Source organism: Antrostomus carolinensis, unplaced genomic scaffold (genome assembly GCF_000700745.2).
Source record: "Antrostomus carolinensis isolate BGI_N321 unplaced genomic scaffold, ASM70074v2 scaffold47991, whole genome shotgun sequence".
In the NCBI taxonomy this organism is placed as follows: Eukaryota; Metazoa; Chordata; class Aves; order Caprimulgiformes; family Caprimulgidae; genus Antrostomus; species Antrostomus carolinensis.
The window spans coordinates 1-11,749 of NW_010297159.1; the positions used below are offsets into that span (position 1 = coordinate 1).

General features: G+C 48.6%; 2 protein-coding genes across 2 annotated transcripts; one reads left to right on the forward strand and one right to left on the reverse strand.

Annotated features, from left to right (window-relative positions):
• Window positions 1–777: 777 nt before the first annotated feature.
• LOC114818281 (uncharacterized) lies at window positions 778–2,284 on the forward strand (the record flags this gene model as incomplete). The annotated part of the gene is made up of 2 exons (XM_029083504.1): window positions 778–913; window positions 1,251–2,284. Coding segments are annotated over 2 exons (1,170 nt in total), but the record flags the coding sequence as incomplete, so codon positions are not given.
• A 2,145-nt stretch (window positions 2,285–4,429) lies between these two features.
• On the reverse strand, window positions 4,430–10,835 carry MTFR1L (mitochondrial fission regulator 1 like; the record flags this gene model as incomplete). Its single annotated transcript, XM_010178486.1, has 5 exons — window positions 4,430–4,843; window positions 5,542–5,854; window positions 8,922–9,133; window positions 9,925–10,034; window positions 10,731–10,835. Coding segments are annotated over 5 exons (846 nt in total), but the record flags the coding sequence as incomplete, so codon positions are not given.
• Between the last annotated feature and the right edge of the window lie 914 nt (window positions 10,836–11,749).

Below are 11,749 nucleotides of genomic sequence, written 5' to 3' on the forward strand. Positions count from 1 at the left end.
GACGGAAATGGTGGGGTTTGTTTGTTCTGGGGTAAGATGCGGTGAGATAAGGAGCCATCTGGGGACCATGGCTTACAAAACACGGGGCTGAAAACAACATCCTTGGCTGAGTCCCCCAAAACTATGAACCAGCCACATCAGCGTGGTTAAAACTCACCTCTAGAGCAGAACAAGCCCCCTGCTCACATAAACCCACCCCTCACTGAGCACACGGAGGGAATTTAGAAAGTCTTGTACCTTAAACCAAAGTAGAACCGAAATTAATCCCTGATGACACGGTAGATGTTACCGGGAGGCGTTACTAACCGTTTGCAGCTGTGTGACTGTACCCTGATGGCACTCAGGTGCGCGGGCCGTGTGCGTTACCAGCAGCACCCACCTCTGCGCAGACAGGAATAACACAAATATCTCGACTTTCTGTCTATTGGCTTTGCACACCGGGGGCAGAACCCAGATTTGGGACACCGAGGAAAGGCTGGGTGGGAGTTGGGTGTGAGGCAGAAGCACTTCAGGAGGTGTGAGAGGGGTGGGATGGCGTTAGCAAAGCTCAGACAGCGCAGCACCATGCCGACCGTGGTCCTGAGCATCCTGCGTGAGCAGGGAGGGTGGACAAGGTGACCTTTATGGGCCCCTCCCAACTCGGCCATTCTGTGGAGCTGTCACAGGAAGAGTTGAAGCATTTAATAAAGGTCTGAACTGTGCCATTACCCTGGAATAAGGGTAGAACTGTTATTAATGGCATATATTCACTTTCCACTTGTTTCTTTCCTTACCCAGTCTCTCATAGCCAAGCCAAAAGTATCCAGTCGAGTTCTGGAAAGGAAGCATGCCTGGGTCACCTTCACACAGCCAAGAGCATCTCTGCCACGCACCAGGCAAACCACCATCTCCGCCTTCTTCGGCACGCAGACAGGTAACGCAGACCCCTGTACGCCGCTGGAGGAAGGTAGTTTCAAAGTAGTTCCAGGCTGTAAACAGGAAACTCATCTGGCTTTATTTCTTGGCAGCTTTACTAGGCAGAAAAAGACATTTTCTAGTGAAGAGGGTAAAGGTTGAAGGTTTGAATTCCCAGAAATGTTTTTATTGTGATGGTTATTTTTATTGTCAGTCGGTGTAGAACAGTCTGTGTGGTGCTACTCAGCAGAGCAGTAATGCTGCGGTTCCATCAGGGAATGGTGCTGTGGGTAGTGACTAACCCTGAGCAATGTCTGTGTCAGCTCTGGCTTTATCCAATTCCCTGTTGTTTTCAGATGAAAAAGACAAAGAAAATTCCAGTCCATCTCCCTTCATCCCAAAGAGAGACTGTAAAGACAAAGGTGTTTCTTTGCCTGTTTATCCTGTGAAGATCCTGGCTTTGCCGCGGGTGGAGGGAGCCCAGCAGCAATCCTGCAGAGCCCAGGAGGAGGGAGCCCAGCAGCAATCCTGCAGAGCCCAGGAGGAGGGAGCCCAGCAGCAATCCTGCAGAGCCCAGGAGGAGGGAGCCCAGCAGCAATCCTGCAGAGCCCAGGAGGAGACGGTGCCGGTTACAGCCCAGCGTTGCCCACCGAAACCACCGGCCTCGCCGACTCCTGGGCCAGAATCTTCCTTGTTACAAGTGGAGTCCCACAGCGAGAGTGAAGGCTCCTGTGGGGCAGGAGAGGATTGTTGCTCCTTCAGCTTCACCCAGGATTCAGAGGGCAACCGGATCATCGCTCACAGAAATGGGTCGGATTTATTTGCAAGCAGCAGCGTAACGTCAGACCGCGGGATAAACAGACGAGAGGGGCGGCTGCACCTGGAGGAGGTGAAGACTGGACTTGATTTCCAACCAAGATTTGGTGCAAAGCAGAATAAGAAACGACAGCAATCGAGTAGTGTTAATTCTGTAATTGATTTCAGTGACACTGAGAATATAAATCCTGCTGTAAGGAGAGACAGTACCTGGGCTGTCGGCTTTTGTTCACCTCCACAGAGCCCAGCGGGAGCCCGGCCTCTGAGAGAGCGCAGCCAGAATGCTGGTGCTGCTGCAGCCGAGGAGGGACGGGGCAGCACGAGGGGACTGAGCAGCCCCTGCAGGGATCTCTTCACCCAGGACTCCGAGGGGAACAGGGTGATCGCCCACCGCTGCCCCCATGTCCCATCTCCTCGCAAGGACGGCGGGAGCTCTGGCAGGCGGCTGCCCAAGGGCTCTCCCAGCGCTGCTGCCAGCAGGAGCTTGAGCAAAGCGGGGGAGCAGGTAGATGTGTGCTGTGAGCTACTGTTCACCCAGGATTCGGAAGGGAACAGAGTGATCAAACACTGGTAAGTGACCCTGAGGGAGTCGCATAAGGACCTCTTGGGAAGCCTCAGGAAAGCACTTTTTGTAAGAACACGGTCAGAATTGGGTAGGTGTACCCGGTGTTTGTATAGATATGGTCTGTGTGGCACGTGCAGGAGAGCCATGCACTAGGCAGGCCCTCTTTGTTCTTTGAGATTTTGCTTTAATAAAAATAAAATTTAGAAGGAGTGTGTTTAGCATGGTTTGACTGTTTCCATCATGACGATGCTGTAGTACTGCCTGGTCTTAGTGTAACGTGCTGCTGTTCAGCCGGAAAGCGCCTGTTCCTGTTGTGTTTCGTAGGATCCTGGAAGTCCAAATTTAAAGCTTTCCTGGGCTCAGCTCAGGAGCCCCACTGCCTACTCCACATCAGCTGCCTTGGGCGTGTACCAGGCTCAGCTCCGCGCCGCGGTTGTGCCAGCCCCTGTGCGTCGCAGCTGGGGTGACAGCAAGGGGAGGTTCATGTGTTTCAGTGTGTGTCTGTGGAAGATGCTCCTCGGCAGGGGGGGGCACAGCGCTCGACTGCTGCTGCCAGACTGGGCAGAGGTGTAAAGCCAGGAAGAGTGTGACACGAGGGATTGGGTAAGTCTGAGCTGCGATCCTGAGGTTGGACTTGAGCTGTTTCAGAGATGGGGATGCACCTGGGTGGAGCGGGGTGTCCCTGCGAGGGCTTACAGCCCCAGCTCGTGTGTCAGCTGGGCCCAGTGAGGGCTCTGGGCTGGAGTAAGAACTGGTCAGTACTGGTTTAACTGTGTGGCACTAACAGCACCGGTGCTTCCTGACTGCTGCTTGTAGGGCTCGTTCAGCACAATCCCCAGCTGGGTGTGCTTTACAGTGGATCTGGGGTGAAGTGCAGGGACACACCCCGGGGGACACGAGCACCAGAGTCCACCTGTGCCCACACACCAGCCTGCTCTGTCAGTTTTATTTTTTTCTTGTTTGTACATCTGGTTTTTAGATGCACTCTCCATCTTTGGGACTGTGTTGCCATTAAGCTCTATTTACTTTCCCATTGGGCCAGAATTTTGGTACCACAGCCCCAGGTGGAGTTATGTCATAGTCCAGAACTTAACTGTTGTGACAGGCTCTTAGATCCAGCCTGCACATGGAGCACGTGTCCAGGAACAGGGACTCTTGGCAGGTTATTCCCACTGAATCCTTATGCAGAGGAGCTTTATTGGGACAGGGAGAACGATTGTATCATCCAGAGGCTCTTGGTGTGCAGCTGAGAGGGGGAGAGCTGTAGCAACTCCCTATAAAACTGATATAAATCATACATGCTACTTCAGCTCTCACACACTGGGCGGCCAGAGGCACTACACCCCTTTTCTCTCACTTTTCAAGTGGGGATGATGGTTTAATTTTTCCAGGCTGGGGGCCTGGTGGATTAAGAAAACCCTTGGCATCTGACTACAGTCACCAGCCAGCCCTTGAGCTGTAGCAGCTGCAATTCCACCCCTCCCCGAGATACAAGCACCACTGCTGCTGTGTTTAGACATCTGTGCATTAATAATATCAAACACAACACTTGTCTTATTAAGGCTCCATTTTATATAAAGGGAAAAAAAATATTAATACTTTAAACACAGCCATGAGGAACTGCAGAGAACGTGGAGCTGAAGGAAACCTCTTCAGTGAGCCCTGTAGCCACAGACAACGCCAGGTTCCTTCTTCCCTTTTCTCAGGTGCCAGGTCGTGTGGTGGGTGCTCGGTTCTTAGCCTGGGTGGTTCAATAAATAGACCTTTTGAATGCTAAATAAAATACATTATATCTGAATAATACAAGGACTATTAATGAAACATTAAATTACTGGCAAGAAATTAAGGCCATTCTGTCATGCAGCTGTGGGGTTATTTGTGAGTTAAGAAATGCTCAGGGTGTTCTAAACCAGCCAGCGTCCCGTCAACGTGACTGCGGGTTGATCCTACCAGTTATCGGGAAGACACCTTTTACCACTGCCTCACCCACCTCCTACACACTGATGACCTGGAAGCATTAATTAGCTTATTCTCATTAGCTCTGTACCATACTCAGACCAGAGGAAGAGCTGGATGTTCGACAGCCGGTTATACTGGAAATGGTAACTGGTTCTAGTGTAACAAGACCGTTATAAGTTAATGCTTCATTTGAACGGTAGAAAGAAGGTCAGCCAGCAGCACTCGTTATACTCTTCACAAGATCCTTATCAATAATCAACAGCAAAATACAAGTGGAAAACAATTCCCATCTTCTTAAAAAGTTTTGGTTTTTTTTTTGCTTAAATAAAACAATACATGGAAAACACATCAAATCTGTGAGGTCTTTCCTAAGTGTCCAGTGCAGAAACCATTCCTAATCCATCAGAGAGGCAAAAGGCTCGGGCCTTAGGAAGGCAGCTACCGCGGAGAAAATTCTGGGAGCGCAGCACTCTTGCTTATGGAGTTTAATCATGTCAGTAACATCACTTCTCCTTCACGGACAGGTCTTCGTCCTTGAGGGCAAACTTTCTCCTCAGAACCTCTGCGATAAGCACGGCCGGGTCTTCCTCCTTCGCTGCAGTTCGGTTTCTGCACAAGACAGAAGTGCGGTGTGTTAGTGAGGAGAAGGGCTTTACAGCTCTGCTTGGAGACTTTAAAGTGTTTTTCTGCAGCACTGATCACTGGCTTTTGTCTGATGCAAGAACAACAACACAAACCAAGAAAAAGCAGCTAAAATTTCAGCTCTTTTATGTTGGCTTAGATAACCTGGAGCTCGTTTTGTGGATCAAGGGGTATCCTGAAAAAAAACCCCTCAGCATTAAAGCTCTTTGTAATTTATTCAACTCTGTTAATAACAAGTAAGTAAAATAAAAGTTCATTAGTTGTTTACAGCCTACGTCTCCTCACTATAAATCTACGAGTGGTGCTGTGTTTGGTGCTGTGTTTGAGTTGAAGGCCTGGAACTGTTATTTTTCCCATGAATTTTGCTGTACAAGGGATATGTGCTTTCACACAAGGTTGTTTTTTTCAGGTGGACAACTGAAACAGTCCAATATTGAGCTAATTGGTTTAAGTTCCCCTCCACTGCTTCTAACCAGACAGGTAAGCCATGAAAAAACCACTCAGAAATGTGAAGTGTGAGAAAGTTCTGCTATAAACAGCTATTTTCACCCCAGATCATGAATACAGAGCAGCACCAAGGAGCTGTGAATGCAGCATCCAGCATCGACAGTGATTTGGCAGGCAAAAAAAATAGATAAAAACCAAGAGAGTTCAGAAGCACTTACAAGTCTTTGCTCTGCTTCATCCTATGAATGTCTTTAAGAATCCCCATCATGTCTGCAAAGCTGCTGGCCTTTGAAAGAGACACGGAATCTTCCTCGTCAGGATCCTTTGGTTCTGGTTTAAAACACTCGGAGGTCGCAGAACAAAGGAGAGAGACCGACGGGAGCTCGGGGCTGTCGAGTTCTGCCTCCTCCTCTGTGATATCGCTAATGACAAAGGACGTTGTAGACTGGAAAGAGGGTCCAAAACAAGGTACAGGAGAAGAAGCATTTGAACTTCCAGGAGATAATAAATCTGGTGTTAATGCAGCAGAAGCTGAAAGAGAACACAGTACGGGTGGATAAATGAACTTGTACCAAACCATGGAGGTGATTTTTTTTCCCCAAAACAACAGAACATAAATCACGAGGCATCACCAGCCTCCTCATGCTGTGAGGAAACAAATTCACCATGTGCTCTGTTTCCATGCCCACTCTGCTTCCCGTGACACTACACAAGACCTTCTCCAGCACCTTTTATCCCACCAACCCCCTTGTGTGTCTGTTCCTTGTGCCTGTCACCCCTCCAGGTCACACACTGCGCCCGGTCCCTGCGGAAGTTGGGTAATGATCACTTTTTCTGGTTTTAGAGGTAAGAAATGGAGGAAAAGAGACTGAGCTGCTGCTCAGGGACACAGAGGGAGCCTGTGTCAGAACACTGGGCTTTGTTCTAACTTTTCTCCTCTTCACCACCCTGCGAACCTCTCGCCTCTCCTTTCCTCTCAGGCTCCCTCCCCCAGAGCCACGATGCCTTGTGCGAATGCAGAGCTGGTGCAGGAGCTCCAGCCCCGTCACAGCGGTTCCCGCCCTGGCTGCAGGCAGTCCCACCTGTTTTGCTTTCCATCACCATCTGGAACATGAGAGCAGCATCCACCTATTCCACAGGGGAGCTGATGGGATTTACTTGCTCACGCTTTAAAATGCAGTGAGGATAAGAACAGCTCTATAAACTCCAAGTGTTATTAAGTGAAAATGAGTTCGATATTTCCAGTGTAATTTAGTGTAAAACGCTCAGGGAAAACAACCAAAAACCCAGAAAAATGCTTAGTGCATCTTGAAAGAACCTTCGTGTATTGAAAACAAACTGCACCGTAAAGCACCAATGCCCCTGGCCTCGAGAGTAACTTGTAGATAGTTATCAATTTCCAATTAAGGGATTTCTCTAACACTATATAATAAAGCAGATTGCACAATATTTCTTTTTTGACATCAGTCTTTCCAAAATAAGCCCGCTGAGGAGTTATCTCCTCCATCAGATCACCCAGCTGCAGCTCGGCCCTAAATCACCGCTCCCCATTATTGACTCAGAGGACGCAAAGTCGATAGGAACTGTTCTCAAACGCCAGCTGATAACAGCCAGGCCCACTGCTGAGCAGAGAGGGAGAGAAAAAGGTATTAAATAATTAAATCATTTTTCTCCCACCTGGATCTCTCATTTTCCTCGTTATTATTCTTCTGGAATTAAAATGGACTTTTCTAGCACACAGCGTGAGGAACTGGAGAGCTGAGATGGAAAATAGAAGGAAAAAAGTCCAGAATTTCCCGTCTTTATTCCAATTTGGCTCCTCTGATCTTGCAGGAAGAAGAAAGAGGACACACGCAGCCTCTGAAGGGGACATCTGTGACGCCTTGTTCCACGCCTGTTCCCTGCAGCGCTGAGGGTAACGCGGCTCCCTCACCCCCAGAGCAGTTTAATTTCACCGCGCTGCTGCAGGAGTCGAGGCGTGTGGCGTCCTGTGTCCCCTGACAGGACCAAAGGTGACAAGAACCGGCGCGTGTATAATCTGACAACAGCCCTTTACCACGAATACCTCATCTAAATACAACTCCACATGCCACAAACCATCAAATACATGCTCATGTAGCAGCATATCCTATATATTTACACTACTGATAACAGATTCTTACGAGTCCACTGACCATCACATGGAACTGAAAAAGAACCCGGGTCTCATGCAGAAACCAGCATTTCCACTCAGACACTCCATTTCACGTTCACAGCTCGCGGAGAGCTGGACTAAATATAAGCAGCTGTTAGAGCTGCAAGTCCCTTGGGGCTCCAGCAACAGGACAATCACATCGTCTGTCACAGATCACGAGGGATTTGCTCTCGTGCACACGCTCCGCAGCGCAAAGCAGCGATCGGGGAATGTAAGAAAATATCTGCGTTCAGATGTGGGATAAGGAGGGTTTCATCAGCCACCACTGCCCATCGGAAACAGCAATTAACCCGCCTGGTAGAATTTCAAGTGTGACATAATGCCCTTTCTTTTTTTTAAAGTAATGGGAAGAATTACAGGTCCTTCCCGTAACACAGCGGTCACCCTGGTTACTGGTTAAAGTGTCCTACCTAAAAGAAATGCAGCTTGTAAGAAAAACTTTTCCAAAAGGACTAAATTCCTTTAGTTTGCAAAGCTGATCAAATGTTTTTTGAGTTGGCAGATCAACAACTCTGCTTTCCGAATACGCCATCAATGATGATACCAGGATATTTCTGTCGTACTAGTTTCCATGCTCTAAACCAGCCACTGCTGCAGCAACTTGTAGAACCACCTGGGTTGAATCCTACCAAATATTGTCGTATTTTCAGAGCTGAGTATACAGGACAAGCCAGGGAAGGAGAGAAGTAAAAAGTCCTTCCTCACAGTTCAGCTTTGTGGCTAAAACACGGCTTTTAACTGAGCACAATTTTACTAAAAGAAAGAAATACATCAGTTCAGCTGGCTCTTCCCCAAATACCTCACCTGCTACAAAAATGTCATTTTCACAACAGAAACAAACACTAACACCTCACTCCTACCCAAATCAAGACAAAACCCTCGCGCTCTTGGCCGATTTGGAGCAAAAAAAAGCAAGAACACACCAAATGTTTTCATGAAACAAGGTGCTTGAGATGAGTTGGCCTCCAGATCAAATGCTGTCAACAAAGCTGGACTCGGTATTTCTTACAAACAAGCTGGAATCCTCCAAAGAAACAGATACAAACATCTAAACACAGAAAGGGCACTGAGCTGACACCAAAGATGACATCTCACCAACGAGAGCCACGGCTCTGCTGGAAAAACAACAGGCAAGTCTGTTCCTCTGTGTGAGGAAACAACACGGTTCACGAATTCGGCCCTTCAGACACTGGCCCAGGTTGCCCAGAGAAGCTGTGGCTGCTCCTCCCTGGAAGTGTTGAAGGCCAGGTTGGATGAGGCTTTGAGCAACGTGGTCTAGTGGAAGGTGTCCCTGCTGATGGCAGGGGGGTGGAACTGGATGAGCTTTAAGGTCCCTTCCCACCCAAACCAGTCTGGGATTCTGCGATTCTCGTTTAACAAAACAGAACGTCATTACAGTCCTACCTGACTCTGCAGCGACTATTTTAGCTATCTGACTCCGGAGGTGACTCAGCTCATCCTGGAGCTCTGTTGTTCGGCTCAGTGCTGGTAAGCCAGGCTTCTTCAAGGCGAGCAGCTTCTCCTCCTGCTTCCTCAGGTTGGGGACTGAAGCATTTCGCTGTATAACAGTGAAGGGACTCGGCTTCCACTTGTGCTTCAGCGGGCGAGTGTCGCTTCTACAGGGCAAAAAACTGTTGGTCATTTACAAGGTCCAGACCCCTCTGTGACAACGATGTTCTGCCTCCACCTCAGGGCAGCAGAAGATTTCAACACTGAATTAAGCCTCTGTGCTGTATGTACCACCGTACAGACGCGCCGTGCCGCTGCGTCTGCTCTCTCTGCATCACAAGGAACACAAACCTGGTCACAGAAATCGTGACCCAAAGGCACAAGATGTGAGAGGCCACAGGAACAGAAACCCGGGTGTGCTCACGTGGTTCCAGTTATTTCCCTCCTGGGAACTGTGTCTTTGCACCCGGCAGTGCCCTGGGGGCACGTGGCAAATGTCACTTACCCCTTAACTTTTGCCTCTGATTTCAAAGTCCATTTTATCTTTCACAAGACACCTGTTGCTATTGCCCTGCCTTAGGGACAAAAGTTGAAGTGACCAGAACCAAATTCCTAGGGACAGAGTGTTTCAATCCTGGGAGAACTCAAATCTTCAACTTTTAAACCAGAAAATATCACAGATTGGGGAATTACTCTGCACAGACCTTGTAAATCTGTGTAGATACACCAGTAACATACGGCACAGCACTGGCTCTTGGCACTTCCTACAGGAATTCATCCCAGGGCCCTTTGTCCAATTTTTTTTCCTATCTCTTGGGAAAAACACCTTTCAACAGGCACCACATCAGACCTCGAGAGGACTGGAAGTTGGGATCATTTGATCAGTGTCTGGCCTACCCTGTGCGACATAAACCAGTGTATAAAAGCAAGGATCAGCAGACACAGAGAGGAAACCAACCTGACTCTGGCGTACGTCTCTTCATCATCTGCTGCTATCCACACAACGTCTGCCAAGGTGGGGACTGGAGGGACGTCATTTAAATAGAGCTCCGAAACGTTGGGTAGAACCTACAAAGAAGAAAGTTAGGTTAAGGAGATGATGGTCTTGTCTGCTGAAGCCACCCCAGATGTGCTGCACTGGCTGTCAGAGCCTTTCTCCTCCACACCAGGTCGGCAGCTGCATCTGTCAGAGGTGTGACAGCAGCGCCAGGGGAGCGACAGCAGTGCCACTTGGCTTATGGAAACGTAGCTCTTCCATCTGTCAGCTTCTCCACGTGTTCTTTGGTGCGTCCCTGTGCTCTGAGGCTGAGCAGAAGGGACACTTGATACAGCTCCGGACGCTGCCAAGGCCACGTGCAACACTTTGCATGGTCCCATCGCTGTCCCTGAGCTTAAGCAGTGACGTAAAACGTTTCCATAAACCTGGTTTTACTGTTTAGGAAACACAGGCCCAGAGGGCACGTGGCTTGCTGAAGGTCACACAACAAAGCACGTGTTCAGCAACGCCAGGTTTCTGTCTCCTCTAGCACACTAACTCAGTCCACAGACCCTGTCTGAGGAGGTTATTTTCCTCAAGTTGCCAGCGCTCTCTTTATAAGAACAGAATTTAAAAAATAATAATAAAATAAAAATCTTAAAACTCTACTGCTACATGAGTTTCGTGAATCCAGCTCTGTAGACCAGCAGCTCGTGACAGTGCCTTGTCCAGCTCAAGAGCAGCAGCTTCCCACACACGATCACCAAACCCCTTAGGAGTGCACTTACCTCAAAGGTTGCTCTGGGACAGGGTTTTAAAGGGAGGTTTGACCCAATCCTCCTGACAACGCTGCGTGCCGAGCCATGGGGTTTGTTCTGCCAGATGGGGATTGTCTACAAGAAGCCACGTGACATCATTAATATTTCAATTCAAGCTGCCCTTCTTAACATTTATTAAATTGGAAATTGACCCACATGATCAACTCAAGAGCTCTGATCCCTGACTTTTTTATTTGTTGAGTGATACTTTATTAATTTGTAACCTGCTAATAACTAAGGTCCCAATTCCATAAAACTGTGCTTCAGCTGAACATACATGAAAGTCAGCCAGTTCCTACGGAGCATTTTAAACACGGGTGTAGTATTTTCAGGATGGAAAACTAGAAGCACTCAGGAACAGACACTGAGCTACAAATGAAAACACACCAAAAGGAGGAAAACAGCATCACACGAGCAGCCCAGGAGAAAAATGAAGTCAGAAAAAAGTCTCATTTAAAGGGACACTCTGAGTTCCACATGAATTTCATCCAGGCAGCGCTGGTAACACTGATGGGGCAAAGCCAGAAGCGTGTTCCACGCCCGTCCCAGCTGAGGGCTGGTGGGAACAGCCTCGGGGGGTGTTTTCAGAAACAGCAAATGTTTTAGTGCTCTCGGGACACTTCTGAAGGGGATTCAGAAGGTGAAGGGCTCTGTGCTTTTAGTGTTTCCCCCTTTGCCAGTTTTACGGCCGTCACGGGCTCTCGTGACAAGAGGCAGCACGAGACTCTGGTGGTGAATTCCACAGTGAAAAACCAGAATCCAAACTGGTTATTTCACTCAGTCCACCCACAAATCCATTAATTTATTTATTTCTGCAGCTTCGTACACACACACAACCCCTGAAGGCTGGTCTTGTGCAGGTAGATTTACAGTTCCCGATGCGTATTTTAAATTGAATCTCTGAGCTGGGAGTGCACTGACTGCTGTGAGAGCCCGCTGGCTGGGAGAGACGGGGAGGGGACCCCGGGGGTGAGGGAAGGGACGACCCC